We start from the raw sequence: 19,020 nt of genomic DNA on the forward strand, positions 1-19,020 counted from the left end.
CTGCTTGGAGTTTTTTGTTTTTCGTTTCGAGATCGGAGATGATTAAACCATGATCAGGACTCAGAATGACTCGAGAACATGGTCAATTTATAATTCTGATTATACTGTCGTTCTATCTATTTCAAAGTAATGGTACACTAAATTCAAATGTACACTTTTTTTTTTGCTTATATCATCTATTCATTACTCATTAAATACCCATCATCCATAATAATTTGAACATCTAGTCTCATTATGAACAGTTGAACATTTTACACTGCAAACTCTAGAATTGCACCTCACGCAAGAGCCAGGCGCATTATCACCACAAATAGAGCATAATTTCTTGTTAGGGACAATAAATTGTAGATTTTTTTTCTTGGAAACGACATTGAACAAAATTGAAGCATTTTTATCATCTTCATCTAAATAATTACTCAATTGTTTTCTTGATGCTAAAATCTTCTTGACTTGTGCAGTGTTACCTTGTTTTAACCTTCCACCTTTAGGACCTAATTTTTTCTCATTCTGTAAAACTGTTGAGTTTGATTCAAATCTATTATATTCGAATAACAATCCAGTTTTAGGTAATTCTATTCTCGAACTTTCATTATAATTCTCTTTATCCAACTCATCAAATCTTTTCATTGAGTTTTTCTGTTCAGCTAGATCTTCAGTCAATCCTGTTCCATGTAAATTTGATTCAATGGTGGCTAAATTATAAGTTCCTGGTGCTAGTCTTTTACGTGGCCTATTATCTTGAGAAGTTGATTTGTGTTTTGATTTGGACGGGAGATTTATTGATGAAGTGAAGTATGAGTCTCTGTCATATTTATTTGTTATTTCTTCGACTAGTGTCATTCTTGATGTTTGTTTGAACAAATGATTAATGTAAAGAAGTTTTAGTGACTTTTTTTGCTTATGGGCAAAAAAAACATTGTTCACGGCCACTACTTTCTTTAAAATTGTATACGCGTTGGTAAATTCTACACTATTTAATTCATCATTAAAGAAAGTTTAAAAAGCGACTATGGATTTATCATAACTTCATATACACATGACCATTGATCTCTACACATTTACTCCTTGACAAAGACTGCAGCAGCACCCATACCTGTACCAATACACATACTAGTGACACCAATTTGGCCAGGTTTCAATTCTCTGAAAATGGTGGCAACTTGTCTAGCACCAGTGACGGCCAAAGGATGACCCAGAGCAATAGCACCACCTCTTGGGTTAACTTTCTTTGGATCTATACCAACTTTGTGAACACTATAAAGAGCTTGAGCTGCAAAAGCTTCATTAATTTCATAGACATCGATATCATCAACTGATAATCCAGCAGCAGTTAAAACAGCTGGAATGGCATAAGCTGGACCAACACCCATAATTTCTGGAGGAACACCAACACATTTGAAATTAACATATTTACCCAAGATTGGTAAACCTAATTCTTTGGCAACATCACGTCTAGTTAACAAAACACCAGAAGCACCATCGGAAATCTGTGAAGCATTACCTGCATGGGTTGTACCATCTTTCTTAAAAGCTGGTCTAATCTTACCTAAAGATTCTGGAGTAACACCTTTTCTTGGACCTTCATCAGTAGTAACTAAAACTCTTTTAGTCTTTGCAGGTTTTTCATCCTCATCTTCGTCATCTTCATCTTCATTTGGTAATTTGATATCAACTTCAATTGGTAAGATTTCCTCTTTAAATAACCCATTGGCAACAGCAGCTTCAGCTTTATTATAAGATTGTGCAGCAAACTCATCTTGAGCTTTTCTTGAGACATCAAAATTGAAAGCGATATTCTCATTGGTGATACCCATTGGAATCTCACATTTTTTACCTTCGGGATGATTGTGTAAAAATGGGGATAATTTGGCCATATTTCTTGGACCATAGTTACTAGACATTGATTCAGCACCTAGAGCTAAACCAATTTTGATTTGACCAACCTTGATCTTATTTGCGATATCATTAACAGCGGTTAAAGAAGAAGAACATTGTCTATTGATTGCAAGGAATCCAGCAGTGTCAGGGATACCAGCAGCAATACAAGCAGCACGATGTTCAGTGGCACCAGCACCCAAGTTTAAAACGTTACCACATGCAACATCTTCAATTAATGAAGGGTCAACTTTAACAGTATCTAGAAACTTGACAAGAAACTTGTACAATAGTTCGTCAGAGGCTAAATCTTTGAATGAACCTTTCAAACCTTTGGCAATAGGTGTTCTGTAAGCAGCAACAACGACAACATCGTCGTCTCTTTGGGCGGTAACTTGTGACTTTGGAGACACTATATGGTTTTTCAATTGGTTGAGTCTTTCCATTGTATACGTAATTGATTTGATAACTAAAAGATGATTATGAAACTAAAGTTTGATTCAGGAAATTCCATGAGTCTTTATACCTGGTTTCTGATGGTATTTAGTGGAGATGGATCAAGCAGAGCTGAATAACGAATTTGACATTGTTTTTAGGTTCAAAAGAGTGACATCAAAATGGGTTTAGTGCGGTTTTGATGTGGAGTAAATCACACTTGTTCCTAGGCACAATCTGGGAAGGGAGTGCTGGGCAGAGGTTCTCTGCCTAGCTTTGGCTTACGGTCTGCCTACTGCTTGCCTAGGGTCTGCCTAGAGAGCAATCACTACAAAGAGTTTGTGCCTCGGCTTCTACCAACCAGTTTTACCGAGAGTAAAATTACATAATCTCTTATCAAGAAAATCAATTCACGTGACTGAATTTTCTTTTTCAAATAAAATCATATTGAATCAATTTACCTATCTTTTACATGGCTTTGCAAGATCAAAGACCCATAAGAGATACTACTCAAAATGAGTGAACAAGCCCCAAAGAACAAGTCAACCCCTAGAAGAAGATACTACAACAAAAACAAGAACAAAAAAGGTGCACAAAAGGACAATAATCTTTCAAGTAATAGTTCATCATCAGCTTCACTTAGTTCACTTCAATCAAATAAATCAAGATCTGCCCAAAGGAAACCACAACTAAACCCAGCAGATTCAAGAGATGGAGAGATCAGATCCCTAATATATAAGCTCTCTATATTGAAAACTTTCAAATTGATTAATTCAAATAGTAAACAAAAAACTTTCAGAATTGATATCAATAATGATTCATATAAATTCTTAATACCCATTGATAAAAAACATTCAACATCTATACAATCAATTGAAGAGTTAAGCCATAATAAATTTGTTATAAGGAATTTCAACTCAAAGGCTAAATCTAATGATAAATCGTTATTGTTTTATGTTAACTATTTGATCAACAATTATGAAAATTTATCAATGAATCCAAGTGATTATCAATCTTTTGAAGTTAATAAACTAATATAAGCTGTACACATGATCAGTCAAGTGAATAATATGCTGTAGGTATAAGCTTTATATCATCAGCTACATTACTTTTCTCTTTCTAAAACATCAAATACATCATGATCATATACAATTATTATATAAGACGTTCCATTCTTTTTCTTTCTCCAATTATTGCCACCTTTTTTGATTTAATAATCATTTTGTTTCTTTAATATTTGACCTCCAATTCTATTATGTAAACCATCATTATAATCATTAACAAAAACAAATATTGAACATCTCTAACATCCATGCAACTTTAGAAATCAAACCAAAAAAAACCATCATTGAACTGTAGCCAAAAGTGACAAGAAGGAAAAACATCAAAGAAAACAACACCTTTTATAGTACTTTTTAAATTTTTTTTTTTGTTATTATTATTATTATTCATTTTAAAAGATTTCAATTAAAACTTTGTCTTTTATAGTTCATTCATAAATACGGGAATATTATATCATCTCTTTCATCTTGTCTTCACCACCCATTAAAATTATCATATCATTAATTAAAAGTCTTGATAAATTCACTAGCTTTTTGAGTTTCTTCACTTCTCTTTGAAGAATCCCAATTCAATTCATCACCTAAAACTTTAACAACACCATCAATTGATTGAGCAGCAGCTTTTGAATCTAAAAATGCTAATCTTGTTCTTCTAGCCAAGAAATCAACTGGAGTTCTAATATATTCATACTTAATACAATATTTCAATTCAGCAACACTGAATGGGTGTTGGAATTGTTCATAAGAAATGTTATCAGTTGAAGCAGCTAAACCAACAGGTAATTGATTGGTCTTATCTTGTTTATAAATTTCCAAGATTAATGGAGCTCTAGTACCATAATTGGCAGCTAAATGTTCAGCTAATGGAGCAGTGATACCATATTTTTGAGCCAATCTTGGAGCTAAAGTGGTATCATAGTTTTCACCACCAGCCAAGATCAAATTTTTGGTAACTGATTTTTTAACAGGTAATTGAAGGTTTCTAACAACTTCATTAATAGTTTCTTCAGCCATTTCTCTATAAGTAGTCCATTTACCACCTGAAATAGTAACTAAACCGGTATCTGAAGTAAATAATAAGTGAGATCTAACCAAATTTTGTGTAGAACCTGAATCTTTAGCTCTTGGATCTTTAACTAATGGTCTGATACCTGACCAAGCACTTAAAACATCTTCTCTTCTAACTGGGAATTTAATATAGTGTTGCAATTCTTGTAAAATGTCTTGAATATCAGCTTCAGTTGGGGTTGGGTTTTCTGGGATTTTATCTAATGGAACATCAGTAGTACCAGCTAAAACTTTTCCTTGCCATGGTAAAAAAAACATAACACGACCATCTGAAGTGTTAGCATCCAAGATACCCAATTCTTTTGGACAATAATAATCTGGTAAAACAATATGAACACCTGCTGAAGGAACAACCATTTTTGGTTTTTGTACTTCTTTTGGAGCAAAACCTTGAGGATCTTTATCCATATCCAAGATAACATCAGCATAAGGACCAGTAGCATTGACAACAGATTTAGCATTAATTTTGTATTCTTTACCAGTTTCTCGATCTCTAGCTAAAGCACCAACAACTTTACCATCTTTTTTCAACAATTGAGTAACATCAACATAATTCAACACAGTAGCACCATTTTCAATAGCAGTGACAGCTAAGGTAGAGTTTAATCTTGAATCATTGAAAGAACCATCATGATAAACTAAACCGGCTTTCAAATTTTTACCATCCAATTGTGGAGCAACAGCTAAAGTCTTGGAAGGACCCATTAAGAATGAAGATCTTAAATTTTGTCTTCCAGCAAATAAATCATACATCTTAGTACCAACATAGAAATAAGGAACTTGCCAATAAGTGTAAACTGGAATTAAAATAGGCAAGATTGTAACCAAATGAGGAGCAGTTTTAATCATATTATTACGTTCATTCAAAGCTTCAATAACCAAATCTAATTGAGCTTTTGACAATTGCCAAAAAGCCTTTTCCAAATATCTAACACCACCATGGGCCATTTTAGTTGATTTTGAAGAAGTACCACTTGCAAAATCGTTTCTCTCAACTAATGCAACGTTTAAACCTCTTGTAGCGGCATCAACAGCGGAACCAGTACCAGTAGCACCACCACCAATGATTAAAACGTCAAAACTTGGAGTAGTTTCCAATTTTTTCAACAATTCATCTCTTGTTGGAGGAGTTGGTCTTGATTGGATTAATGGTGGTAAACTTTCTTCATTTTCTAAGATTGAGGAAGGTTTTGTTAAATAGTATGAAGAGATAGCAGTTGTTGCTATTGCTGAAGTTGTGAACAAGGCGCGCTTTGAAGCCAATCTCTTGAAAGCAAAGGACATTGTTTATATGAATGTATGGAAAGTGTATAGCTTTGTTCAGAGCAAGAAGGGAGAAGCCAACTTTAGAACAGGGGTTATTTTGCAAAAGGGAATTCAAGGGAATATTTATACTTTATTGTTGTGATGAAGCGTGCTCGAAATTTTGTCAAATTTGATGATCAGAAAGTTGAAAATCTCATTCTTGTTTCTGTGGACAAAAACACCGAAAAGAAAGAAAAAGTCACCGAGAGAAGGAAAAAAAAATTTTCACTGGAAAGTGGACAATAGACGGGCTCAGGCTGCGCTGAGCGTAGGCAGAGGGAAGCAGAAGCACCGTGCGAGTGGTACTTGAATGGGAATTGTAGTAGCAATTCTCTTTATGTTGCTAGCTTATTTGTCCTGTTTCAATGGTTCTCGATCCTCCGACTGGCACCTCATGGTGAGTCAGTACCAACAAGCTTATCTAGTGGTTGCTGAGCTCGTAGGCTGGTGAGCTCAACTTCCCAGCGTCGTGTAGGCTTGCCCCGAACCCGGAGCACACAGGCAGAGCTCCAGCCAGCGTAGCCTCGCTGGGGGCATGCAGTCTCCACAAAAGCTCCAATTTGTCTCTCCAGATTGTTACATGAAGCCATACAAACTGGAACTTTTGCATATGAGCCTGAGGACATTCTATGGCAAAGAACAGGCTACGCGTTGAGTGAGCTGATTGAGAATAATCTGAGCTAGCCGTGGTTGTAGTAAGTTCTAAGTTGTTGTAGTGTTTCAACAACCACCACTTGAAATGTGTGATGTCCATCTGGGCTTTGTTATTCGAGAGAGAGTGCTGGCATCGAAGATTGTAGCCATGATCTGAAGATCATTTCTTCTCATCTCGTTGTCGGCTATTTGTCATAAACGATTCGGAAAGACAAAGTACACAAACCCATCCACAATCAGCTCATAGGCTACTTTTGCTGCCTTGTTTGCATGGAATCGACTCTTTTTAAAATGTCCTTATCTACTGGAACAGTGCAAACTTTTACTGTGTGCTGTGTTTCTGTTGAGCAAAGCTTTCTGATTGGGTGGTTGCAAAGAAGTGAATTTTGCACAAGGACAAATATCTGCACAAGAAGGAAGCACCCCAGTCAACTTTAAAAACAATAGGCTAAAAAAAGACAACCACTCTCGAAAAGCTGGCGAAAAAGCTGGGACATATACAAGGACTCCTTCAATCACCTTGATTTTTTAGCCTATAACAAGGCATCTGGGGAGGTTGAATTACCATGAATTGTACAGTTGAATAACCCCTTTAATTACAGCTCGTTAGTGAATATCCAAAATAGGCTGTGATCCAATTTCAAATGTGCTAGCTCAAGGTATGAATCAATCAATTCACAGATTCATAATTGACTTCTTTTTAAAAACTTCATGAACGTTGTGTTTTGTATTCATCCGAATCCCCTCCAGTGCTCCTTTTATACCATCTTGTTCTTCCGGAGTCGCCCTCAGCCTGGGCTTCCTGCAGTCTAGAAAAGCTCTCTGAGCTTTAGCCTGCCTAGATGTCCAACAAGGACGAGCTGCTCGTCGCCCACCCGGGAGCACAGTCCTTCCAATTTACGACATACTTTAGGGTTGATAATCAGGTCTGGGGGATCTGTTCTACCGGCATAACTGTTGTTTGTTTCCAGGGGACAGAAGACAAAAATATTTCAAAGTGGTAGAAAAAGGTTGGTTTTGATTGGTGTAGGAAGTCGATACCTAGTTAATTCATGTCCATTTGAAAATTTGTCAAGTGAACTGGAACTTTGAATACTAACTCATGAAGATGCTTTGAGTGATCTATAAGTTCATTTTAATGTGGCTATTTAATGACTGTAGGTGTTTGAATTGATCAGTTGTCGTAGTTTGTGTACTCAACCAGGACGTTAAATTGATCCGAATGTCATACCTACAGATCCTGTCAATTAAAGTCTGCACTCTGAAACAACTACAAAACCTGACAGGTTAAGATTTCTCCATAATTGCAAATCAATTGCATGTACACTAAATTATACTCATAAAAACTTGTACCCATAAATGTCAATATTAATATTTGTGAAACTTTCTCTAAACAGCAGATCTTCTTCTCTTTGCTCTTCTCTTGACAATCATCATTGGAACATTAGATATATAGTTGTTTAGTTCAGATGTGATTAACTTATAACAAACAATCAATAATCTTGGTTTTAAATATTTGATCAATTCATTCAAGAAATGTTTTGGATAAGTTTGATTCAGAGATTCAATAACAACATGTAACTTGAATTTTGGATCTTGAATCAGATTCAAATAAATTCTTATCAGATCAGTCAACCTTTGAGATTGTCTCTTGTAAAATTCAATATCATCTTCATCATTGACAGAATTGATAATGTATAAAACATCACCAGATTTAACAACTGCACCGAGTGTATATTGTAATGAATTGACTGATTCTGGTGATAGATCCATGTATAGTAAATAAGAAGCTATTGAATCATTTCTTAAACCTTTAGTGAAAAATCTCCCAAGGGTCATAGTTCTTGAAACTCTTAAATTTTCTTCATTGACATCAATCTCTGATTCTTTAATTCTTTCTTCCTTTGGAGGCACAGCCTCATCATCGTCTTGAGCATCAACTTCTGATAGTTTAGATTCATCAATCAAAGTCTTTTTATATTCTTCATATTTGGAATCTTTAGCATTCTCTAGCTCAACCAAGTCATTCACTGACAGTCTTTCACCTTCAAATCCAATATCATTTAGTCTTTTGGAAACTTCAGCAATGGTTTCTTTTGGAACTTTGTTCCCCAAACTCTTTGCATCTTGTAAACCTTTCTCCAATGCTAATACTTCACTCAACTGTTCTAATTTTTCACCCTCTTTCTTTATGTGTTGGTCTTCATGTGTAGTTAAATGTAAATTCTTAGCAACACTATTAACCAACTTGGTGGCTGTTGATGGACCTTTGGCCGCCGCATTAGAACTATTATTAGATGTTGCAGATCTTCCTTTGAAGTACTCATTAATTGACAGGCGATAATTGGGCATTTTTAAATCATTCAGATCATAATCAAAATCGTCCTCCTCATCACTAAGTTGTTCTTCTTCACTAATATCATCTTCATCAACATCTTCGTCATCAGAATTTATATCATTTTTACCACGATTCTTTGGTTTTTCTAAATTAACAAATCTTTCTGAAGGATCATGAAATAAAATTGACCATTTGTAGTTTACATCTTCCCCTTGTGATCTTGCTCTTGAAGTGGCACGACGAGAACTTGATCTACCACGGTCCCTACCTCTTGAAGTTGACCTCAATTGACTATGAGGTGATAGTGAACGATCATTTGCATTACGCACTCTGGAGACATTAGTCTGTCTAGGATCCAACCTTTTCAACACTGAGCTGGATTCTTCTGCTAATGCTGCTTCTAGGGACATTAATCAACGTATTCTCTGTATTTCTCTTGATAGAATGGTATGGGCTATGGACACTCAACGTATTATCAAATCAGTTCACCGGCGCTCTTATTTGATCAATTAACGTTGTAACAGGGTCCAACGAAAGCCTTTAATCTTTTTGTGGTTTCCTTCTTAACTGCTCCTCGTACTCAAAAAAAATGACACTATGGAAATTTTTGAACAGGGGACACAGAAATTGCCATTACCCAGACAACGTCATTTCGCGAATGTGTTTGATCCAAAATATCCAAACAGTGGTAATAATTGAATAATGAACTTGTAATATCGTGTGAAAGAACTTCAGTTTATCATCAGTTTCATAGTTTATTGCTGGCTATAGGACTCAATTATGACACCCCAAGAGATTACACAACCTGATCATTTCGACTATAGTGAACCTGTTAAAAGAATTCATGACTCGCAAGGTTTACATCTATTCCAATCATCAATTGCATTATATGAACTACAGAAATCATTGACTACAATAGTACAGCTTGTTGAAAATAAAGAGGTCCCGAATGGTGTGCTGAGTAAAGAACTTTTATACACACAACAAGAAATTGATCAATATTCACATGACCTCCATGCTCCAGTACCCATGTTTGATCAAGATTCAAGTACAGATTCAACTTTTTTACAAAAAGTTTTAAAAGAGAAGCCATACATCAAATCATTATTAGACCTTTTCCATGAAATGTCAGTTTTAATAGATCATGTACCCCCATTGGAAGGTCCAAGAAGATATGGGAATTTAGCATGTAGAGAATGGCATTCAAAATTAGAAGATCAAATTGATGAAATGTTGGAGCGGTTGTTGATTGGTCCATATTACAAATTACCAAATCCTCAAGGGTTTTTAAATGAGTTGAAATGGTATATCATCAATGCATTTGGGTCCAAAGAAAGATTAGATTATGGTACTGGACATGAATTGAATTTCTTGGCATTCATTACAGGATTATGGAAAACTAATGTTTTGAACCAAGATGAGATTGATGGTTATGATTTCCTTATAATATTTGGCAGATATTATGATTTGGTTAGAAAGTTGATAACTTTGTACACTTTAGAGCCTGCAGGGAGTCATGGTGTTTGGGGGCTTGATGATCATTTCCATATTTCTTATATATTGGGATCTTCACAATTCTTGAACAATTCATCATCATCTGCATCATCTGCAAAACATTACCCAACTGTTTCACCAAAAATGGTTAACAATAAATCAGTTGTTTACCAATACAGTACCAAGAATTTATATTTCAATTCGATTGCATTTATTTATAAAGTTAAAAAAGGTGCATTTTTCGAACATTCTCCAATTCTTTATGATATTTCCAATGTTAAAAGTTGGGAAAAGATATTAAAAGGGATGTTAAAAATGTACTCAGTTGAAGTCGTCAACAAGTTTCCTGTTGTTCAACATTTTTATTTTGGTAATGTTTTATTCCCATGGAGATCATTGAAAAACAATACACCATTACCTGTTCATACAAGTGAGGAAAATTTATCGGAAAAGACAAATTATTCAAATGATGAATGGAAGGATAAAATATCATCTTCATCACATCAATATCATCAAGTTCCAATTGTAACTGCACCTTGGAAGTCAAAGAAAGACACACCATCATTGCAAGAAAAACTAAATTCTGGTGCCACTTCAAGAATCCCAACAACAAGTGCACCATGGGCAGCTAATAATCCATCACAAGTTAATTATCATCATACAACAAATTCAAAGCCTTCACAAGAAGTTACAAAAGCGCCATGGGCAAGAAAACATTAGCTACTTCGCGTTAATACATGATTTTTTAAACCCTTAAATGATATAGTATTGAAATAATGTAACCAATTTACACTAAATAATAAACAAGAAGATCATCACTGATAATCTCAAAAGAACACAAGCATGCAAAAATAAAAAACACCAAATTATTATTAAAAAAAAGACCCAAAATTTAAATGATGAATTAAGTCATACAACTTATAAAGTTGGACCTGCAGCAATAACTTCTTGAGTAGCTTCTGAAGAGTAAATCTTGAAGTTTTCTTTGAATAATGAAGCTAATTTTTTAACTTCACCTTCGTATTTAGAAGTACCTTCAACCCAAGCTTTTGATGGATTCAAAATTTCTTTTGGAACACCTGGAACTTCAGTTGGAATATTCAAACCAAAGACTGGTAAGCTTTCATATGAGGCATTAGCTAAAGTACCATTGTGAATAGCATCCAAGATAGCTCTAGTGTATTTCAATGGACAACGTTTACCACCTTTAGCAACTGATGAACCGGTCCAGCCAGTGTTTAATAAATAGGCTGAAGCTTTATGTTCAGACATCTTATCAGACAACATTTGAGCATATTTCATTGGGTGTAAAGCCAAGAATGGTTGACCAAAACAAGCAGAGAATGTAGCTTCTGGTTCAGTAACACCTTCTTCAGTACCAGCCATTTTAGAAGTGTAACCAGAGATGAAATGATACATAACTTGAGCATTTGTTAATTTAGAAACTGGAGGTAAAACACCACTAGCATCACAAGTTAATAAAACAATGTTTTTTGGATGACTGTTTGCAAAACATGGGATTTTAGCACTTGGAATGTATTCAATTGGATAAGCACATCTAGTGTTTTCAGTAATAGTGGCATCATCATAATCAACAACTCTTGTTTCTTCATCATAAACAACATTTTCCAAGACTGAGCCAAATTTAATAGCATTGAAAATTTCAGGTTCTTTTTCACCAGATAAACCTAAACATTTAGCGTAACAACCACCTTCAATGTTGAAAACACCTTGATCTGACCAACAATGTTCATCATCACCGATTAATAAACGGTTTGGATCAGCACTTAAAGTGGTTTTACCAGTACCTGATAAACCAAAGAATAAAGTAACATCTTTGTTTTGAATACCTTGGTTAGCAGATGAATGTAAAGTTAAAACATTGTAATTGACAGGCATCAAATAAAACATAACGGTGAAGATACCTTTCTTCATTTCACCAGCATATTCAGTACCCAAAATAACCATTTCCATTGATTTGAAATTGATTTCAACAGAAGTTGGAGAAGACATACCTTGAGTATAGATATTAGCAGGGAATTGACCAGCATTCCAGATGGTGAAATCTGGTTCACCAAAGTTTGCCAATTCTTCTTCAGTTGGTCTAATCAACATATTTCTCATAAATAAAGCATGGTAAGCTCTTGCACAAACAACTCTAATCTTTAATCTGTATTTTGGATCCCAACCAGCATAAGCATCAACAACGTAAACTTTTTCTCTAGTTCTCAAGTAATCAGCAGCTCTTTCTTTTGAAATTTTCCAAGTTTGTTCAGAAACTTTCTTGTTAACTGGACCCCACCATATTTTATCAGATGAGGATTCTTCATCAACAATTCTTTTATCTTTTGGAGATCTACCAGTTTTCTTACCAGAGTAAGCCATTAAAGCACCAGATGATGAAATAGCAGTTTTCTTCTCTAGTAAACCATCTTCATATAAAGTTGGAATTGAAGCATTGTGACGAAGAATAACATCTTCATGAAGATTTAGCTTGTCAATTAAAGCAGCTTCGCTGTTATCATAAACTTTTGAAGGAGACATTTTTGTGGATGTAGTGTAATTGTATTTGAATATTGAATAAAATAGTTTGTAATTTGATTGTAATTGAAGACTAGCTTTGATGTTATAGTATAGTTGTCTTGATGTTAAATTACCATAAACAGTTGAGTAGTTCTTCAAAGAATAAAACATTTATTTCAGATTGGGATTGGATTAGAAGAGGGAATCGACCTCTATTTATACAAAAAACTAGGAATTATCATCATGAACGAAAGGGATATATCTTTTAGCTACAGCAGCTTTTTTGTTTCAATTTTGTGTGCTTAATTCCCCGGATGAGTTAGGAATTGGTTTGGGTTCAAAGGCGCGCATGTGGCACGTACCGGAAAATGCTGCAAAGATGGCAGGAAAAAAATTGTGCCAGTTTTGGGGTAGTTAGAGTGGTGATTATAGGCTACTTAAGTAAAGATATCTATATAACTTGTATATTGGGTAGTTAGATAAGGTTATTCTCTATATACTCCATTTTTTAGTAGGCCTTTACGACGTTTGCAAGCCAGAAAATCCTCCACGAAGGGCACTTGCTCCAGAAGCTCTACCCCAGATTTTCAGCTGGCGAGCGTGGGTGTACCGCGCTCTTGACTCCGAACTCGATTCATCCCTGGTACGCGCACAAAGAGCATAGAGAAGATGAAATTAACAGCCAGTAATAGGGCTGATTTATGGGGTGACTCAATGGTACTTCAGTCACTATGAGGATACTTGGGCCACTGACCTATCCGGCCATGAGCCCATCTAGTTTCTTGAGATCATGTTAAATTGAACTGCCAATTGGGCCTTTCAAGATGACGTTTGAGGGCGTGTGCCTAACGCTTCTGGAGAAATGGGAACAAAATCCAAATCAACACTTTGGCGTCAAATTCACAGCTTTGTATCGTGGGGTGGGTGATGTCGGATGGCCATAGGAACTGGCACCGGAGCAGTACGTGAGGCAGGAGAAAGTGATATCAGAAGCGATCGATGCTCACCGTTGTCGCAAAAGCAGAAGTCCATTACGTCGATACAGGTGAAGAACAGGATAGCTCAGGCTATTATTGGTGAAGCTATGGTTAATTGAGAGGTTGAACTACGCTACTTAAAACTAGAATCCCATAGCTTTTGATTGTGTAAATTTCCTTTCTGAGGGAAATACTTCAATTTGGTTCTTCTATTCTTCTCATAATCGCCTTCTCCATTTCTTTGCTACTAGCTATTACCGTTCCATACTCTCAAATTGCTACATGGAAAACATGAGATCATCCTCAACTAAACACAACATGATCTATGCCGGTCTAAAGTTGTTCAGGGATGAACTTAATTGCTGTTTAGGTTAAATCAAATGTAATCAATTTCCATCAGATTAAATTTCAACCCCAGATTTTGTTTTCCAGTCTAAATTTTCTGGACCCCACGCTTATTACAACTAAAAGTGGAACAGTACATGTCAAACATGAGCTATGGATTCTAATTTCTTGGTGCGTTGTTCTTAAAGCCAGTGCATAAATAAAGATCATAGAAGAGAAGTCAAAGGGGTGCTCTAGCCTCCCATCTTGTCGAGTGAACCATGTAAATTATCAACTGATCAAAACCAGCAAGACTCAACTTTAACTATAATTGTGTCAAGCAAAACTTTCTTTTAGTGTGCACATTGTATCCTGCTGCACCCTTATTCAACCTAGTTTCCTATCAAAGAATCCAGATCCGTTAAACACCAGGATATGGTACACTTCAACTTTGACTCTGTTCTACATCAATACTCAAATAAAAATACATGTACATATCTATACAACAATGATCACAAATATAGAGAACCAGCACTAACAATATCTCTATGAACCAATTCAATAGCCTTTTCCATCTTTTCTTCTAATGCAACATTACCAATAGTCTTTGCAGCAACAACCATTTGTCTCAACATTTCTTCTAATCTTTTAAACATTCTAATCAAACTACCTTCATAAACATCAGTCATTTTACAAATTTGTGTAAATGTTGCACCTTTACACCATGAATAAACAATCTCCATCAATTCTGGTCTAAAAGATTCAATATAATCCTTCTCCACAATTTCAATCTTGGATTCTTTGGAAATTTTAGCAATTTTACTAGCCATTTCTTGCATTTGTTTTAAAGGTTCTGCTAATTCTGGTTTTAATCTTGGTGTTTCCTTTGATCTTTCTTGGAAAACAAAACATGATAATAATGCTGCACTTTGTTCTGGTGTTATTTCATTAAAATTACCATCAAAAATCATTTCTGTTAACAATAATTCATCACCTGTACTAATCTCACATGCAACACGTCCTTTCAATTCAATAACATCTGAAGCTGTGGTGAAACCTAAACGACGTAAAACTCTTTTACGATGTCTTAAATCATCTAATTGAATCACTGCTTGAGCTTCTAAAATCTTATCTTTAATAGATTTAGCATCATTTGTTAGTGCAATCTTGGAACTATATTGTTCATATAAAGTTTTCAATCTTGGTGATAATGATAATGGATTTGAATATAATTTGGATTCTAAAACTTCGATTTTCTTCAATAATGTCTTGAAATCTGTATCTTCAATCTTCATATTTTCAACTGGATCTAATAATGGAATCTCATCTGGGAAACGACGCTTAACTTCAACAAGACTCTTGGAAACTGTTTCCTTTTGTTGATTAGATTTCATATCTTTTGGTAAATATAATCTCAAATTACCCACAGCACTAATTGAATCTAAAGTTATAGGTAAAATTTCATTCTTGGTTTTTTCACCATCTTTTGCTGGTCTAATACCTTCTGGGAAGTTTGGTTGGAATGGTTTAATCAAATTGGTTGGAGAGTCTGCAAACATTGTATTCACCAAAACATTAACAATATATGATTGATGATCTGTATAAGTTTCACTCTTATTACGTTTATTTTGTCTTTTTTGGAAATCAACAACAACACCCCAATCATAATCAAATTCTCCAATTTTCACTTTAATTAATCTACCACCTTGTAAAAATGTCAAGATATGTGCAGGGTGTGTTATAATATGACGAACATCTTCATTATAAACATCCAATTGTTTTCTTAAATCATAATATTCACGAACAGTACTTTCATCTTCAATTGTAATTGTTTTCAAGTTTTCTTCAATCTCATATAATTTCTTCTCTAAAACTGGAACTGATGCAGCATTTTGAAATTGATAAAATGAATGTTCCAACATAAACTCTGGTGAAATACCTTCAACTCTCATCAAATTTAAAATCATATTATAACCAAGATGGAACGCGGAATCTAATCTATCAGCTTCACCTTTAACCATCCCTTTAGCAACTTGTGGTTCCATTTTTTCATCAATCATCATAATAACAATACCACGATCATCTAACCCACGACGACCTGCACGACCAGACATTTGAATATATTCACCACCAGAAACCCAACGGAATCCTTTACCATCCCATTTTCTAACAGATGTGAAAACAACAGTTTTAGCAGGCATATTCAACCCAATTGAGAAAGTTTCAGTGGCAAATAAAACTTTTAATAAACCTTCTTGAAATAAAATTTCAATAATTTCTTTTAAAATTGGCAATAAACCTGAATGATGAATACCAATACCACGTCTTAGTAATGGTAAGATATGTTTGATTTGTGGTAATTCTCTATCGGATTCTGGTAAAACATCAACAGCATTATTGAAAATCTTGGTTAATGTATCTCTTTCTTCCTCTGTATTGAAATCTAATTTACTCATTTTCAATGCTAAAGATTCACAATCCCTTTTACTAAATGAGAAAACAATAACTGGGTTATATTTTTTAACCCAAATCATTTTAACAATCTTGTAGATATCTGATTTACCATCTTTATTACCACCTTTAAAAGTTTGACCTTTTTTACCTCTTGTTTTATCAATTGCAGATGGATCATCACCTTGTTTGTCACTAATGGAAGCCATAGCTTTTTGGAAATTTTCTTCTCTAAATGTGGATTTTTCATCAACAACTAAATGAATACCATCACCATTTGCTGGGAAAAGATAATGTTGTAATGGAGTTGGACGGAAATCTGTATAAACAACATGACATGGCTGTGAATGAATCTTACAAATCCATTCAGCAAATTCCATAGCATTTGGAATAGTAGCTGATAAGAAAACATAATGAACCTTATCTGGCAATAAAATAATGGTTTCTTCCCAAACAACACCACGTTCTTTGTCTCTCATATAATGAACTTCATCAAAAATAACCCATGCAACTTCTCTCATAACTTCTGAACCTCTATACAACATAGATCTTAAAATTTCAGTAGTCATGACTAAACAACCAGCATCTGGATTAATAGTAACATCACCAGTCATTAAACCAACATCACCAAATTCTGCTAATAATTCACGATATTTTTGATTTGATAACGCCTTGATTGGTGAAGTATAAATGACTCTTTGCTTTTCACCTAATGATTGAGCAATAGCATATTCAGCAACAACTGTTTTACCAGCAGATGTATGAGCAGAAACTAAAACACTTTCACTTCTATCAATACATGAAATAGCGGTATCTTGGAAAGGATCTAAAGTGAAAGGATATGTACGAGCTTCATTCTCTCTTTTATGTTCACCAATTGGCTTGTATGGATATCCAGCTGGAACAGCAACTTGATGTCTAACTTGATGTGATAGTTTAACTTTACCATCTTGATCTGTCTTTGGCATTAACCCACTTGATGCCTTAACTTCTCTTGAAGCTTCTTGTTCAAAAGAATCTGCAACAAGTGGAACAACTTCTGATTTTTCCTTCTTATCAACTAATTTCTTTTCCTTTTTGGCTTTTTTTTGTTCATCATTGGCAACTGGTGAAGCTGGTCTTTTCTTTGAAGAATCTTCATCTTCAACTAATTCAACTTTAGAAGTGTCTGAAGGTTTCTCATCTGATTCCTTCTTTGCTGGAAGTTGTGGCGGAAGACTGGGCTTCTCATCGAAGACGTCAAATAAATCATCCCCATCCATCTTTCTAAAGAATAATACAATTCAAATCTGTTGATGAAACAGGTTTTTAAAATAATTTGATGTTTTGTTTTCAGTAAAAAAAAATTCTTATCCATGAAAATTATATCCGGTAGGCCCACTACCTCATCTTGAAGTTACTAAACATCATTTAAAACACCTATATTTGCTTCAAAAGATCTGTAATTCAAGCCATACTATTTGAAATCTTGTAATTATTATAAAAAACGAGTTTAAAGGATTGAAAATTTTTTTCTACTGATATTTACTTATTTTTGAAGTAAAAATAAAAAGTGTTAGGTCAATAATTTACAACAAATGTTTTTTCAAATTCAAAATTGCCTTAATTTGCTAAAACAAAGCTAACAGACGTAATTTTAAGAGTTTTTAAGCTGGAACTTTATCTTTATGACTGAATAAATCTGTTGTATGATGAATATATTAAAAGTTTAACTAATTTTATATTACTAAGAGATTACGTAATTTAGACTAAGTGTGTGGCCACAACAGCTTCACAAACTGAACGAAAAGCGCAAGTGGTTTAGCGGTAAAATTCAAAGTTGCCATCTTTGAGCCCCCGGTTCGACTCCGGGCTTGCGCATTTTTTTTTATTTTTTTGATCCAAAAGGCTCATTTTAAGAATAGAGTTAGTGTTGAAAAATTAAAAATGATGACTATTCATGGTGGTTTTGAGATCATGGACTTATTAAATCAACTTGATGGAAAAAGGGCAAAAATTCTTTTTCATACAATTGTTGGTGATGGGCCAGTTGAAATACACAACAAAGAGTTACTTCAATGGTTAGCTTTGTGTTTCACAACTCTTTTTGCTGATGAGGTGGACTTTATGAATGATTTGAATTACAAGAACTGGGCAACATGGGATAAAGGATTTGAAAGAAATGAGGTTCTATACAAATCATTTCCTTGGACTGATTTTTTAAATGGCAATTTTGAAAAAGCTTTTAATAATATTTTCAAGAAACAGGATGTTTTCGAGAAATTCTTCAAAGGTGGTGAATTAAGAGATCTACATGTTGAAACAAATTATATCAATATTGAAGATATTTTATTTAGAATCTTGCCAGCCATTAAGATACCAAGAAAGATTGAAAGACATTTTGAAAAACCCAAATTGGCTTATAGTTTTACACTAGATATTGTGAGACTGTTAACACCATCTGAGATTGAAGGACTAAAATCTTGGTTTAAACTTTTCGGCCAAGGAACAAACAATGATGCAAATCAAGAAGTTT

General features: G+C 34.5%; 9 protein-coding genes and 1 non-coding gene across 10 annotated transcripts; 4 read left to right on the plus strand and 6 right to left on the minus strand.

The window, feature by feature from the left end:
• Positions 1-201: 201 nt before the first annotated feature.
• On the minus strand, positions 202-840 carry VPS71 (Vps71p; the record flags this gene model as incomplete). The annotated part of the gene is made up of 1 exon (XM_019184393.1): positions 202-840. The coding sequence occupies one exon, from the start codon at positions 838-840 to the stop codon at positions 202-204; it is 639 nt and encodes a 212-aa protein (XP_019041518.1).
• A 218-nt stretch (positions 841-1,058) lies between these two features.
• Positions 1,059-2,321, minus strand: POT1 (acetyl-CoA C-acyltransferase; the record flags this gene model as incomplete). The annotated part of the gene is made up of 1 exon (XM_019182980.1): positions 1,059-2,321. The coding sequence occupies one exon, from the start codon at positions 2,319-2,321 to the stop codon at positions 1,059-1,061; it is 1,263 nt and encodes a 420-aa protein (XP_019041519.1).
• A 504-nt stretch (positions 2,322-2,825) lies between these two features.
• WICANDRAFT_76488 (uncharacterized protein) lies at positions 2,826-3,350 on the plus strand (the record flags this gene model as incomplete). The annotated part of the gene is made up of 1 exon (XM_019184394.1): positions 2,826-3,350. The coding sequence occupies one exon, from the start codon at positions 2,826-2,828 to the stop codon at positions 3,348-3,350; it is 525 nt and encodes a 174-aa protein (XP_019041520.1).
• Positions 3,351-3,621: 271 nt separating this feature from the next.
• On the minus strand, positions 3,622-5,468 carry GUT2 (glycerol-3-phosphate dehydrogenase). The gene has a single exon (XM_019186122.1). It carries the CDS (start codon positions 5,385-5,387, stop codon positions 3,873-3,875), a length of 1,515 nt encoding a protein of 504 aa, XP_019041521.1. The 5' UTR covers positions 5,388-5,468; the 3' UTR covers positions 3,622-3,872.
• Positions 5,469-7,787: 2,319 nt separating this feature from the next.
• On the minus strand, positions 7,788-9,146 carry IMP21 (Imp21p; the record flags this gene model as incomplete). The annotated part of the gene is made up of 1 exon (XM_019184395.1): positions 7,788-9,146. The coding sequence occupies one exon, from the start codon at positions 9,144-9,146 to the stop codon at positions 7,788-7,790; it is 1,359 nt and encodes a 452-aa protein (XP_019041522.1).
• A 403-nt stretch (positions 9,147-9,549) lies between these two features.
• Positions 9,550-10,770, plus strand: RRD1 (peptidylprolyl isomerase RRD1; the record flags this gene model as incomplete). Its single annotated transcript, XM_019180753.1, has 1 exon — positions 9,550-10,770. A coding segment is annotated over one exon (1,221 nt), but the record flags the coding sequence as incomplete, so codon positions are not given.
• Positions 10,771-11,148: 378 nt separating this feature from the next.
• On the minus strand, positions 11,149-12,774 carry PCK1 (phosphoenolpyruvate carboxykinase PCK1; the record flags this gene model as incomplete). The annotated part of the gene is made up of 1 exon (XM_019181260.1): positions 11,149-12,774. One exon carries the CDS (start codon positions 12,772-12,774, stop codon positions 11,149-11,151), a length of 1,626 nt encoding a protein of 541 aa, XP_019041524.1.
• Positions 12,775-14,564: 1,790 nt separating this feature from the next.
• Positions 14,565-17,767, minus strand: MTR4 (ATP-dependent RNA helicase MTR4; the record flags this gene model as incomplete). The annotated part of the gene is made up of 1 exon (XM_019182537.1): positions 14,565-17,767. One exon carries the CDS (start codon positions 17,765-17,767, stop codon positions 14,567-14,569), a length of 3,201 nt encoding a protein of 1,066 aa, XP_019041525.1.
• A 527-nt stretch (positions 17,768-18,294) lies between these two features.
• On the plus strand, positions 18,295-18,365 carry WICANDRAFT_t11. Its single transcript has one exon. It is a non-coding gene; the product is annotated as a tRNA-Gly (tRNA).
• Positions 18,366-18,461: 96 nt separating this feature from the next.
• On the plus strand, positions 18,462-19,003 carry WICANDRAFT_60383 (uncharacterized protein; the record flags this gene model as incomplete). The annotated part of the gene is made up of 2 exons (XM_019182981.1): positions 18,462-18,934; positions 18,991-19,003. 2 exons carry the CDS (start codon positions 18,462-18,464, stop codon positions 19,001-19,003), a joined length of 486 nt encoding a protein of 161 aa, XP_019041526.1.
• Positions 19,004-19,020: the final 17 nt, after the last annotated feature.

This window comes from Wickerhamomyces anomalus (genome assembly GCF_001661255.1).
Source record: "Wickerhamomyces anomalus NRRL Y-366-8 unplaced genomic scaffold WICANscaffold_1, whole genome shotgun sequence".
Classification (NCBI taxonomy): domain Eukaryota; kingdom Fungi; phylum Ascomycota; class Saccharomycetes; order Phaffomycetales; family Wickerhamomycetaceae; genus Hansenula; species Hansenula anomala.

Bases quoted from the DNA above. Each gene is read 5' to 3' on its own strand.
- GUT2 (XM_019186122.1), bottom strand. From the start codon at position 5,387: ATGGCCCATGGTGGTGTTAGATATTTGGAAAAGGCTTTTTGGCAATTG.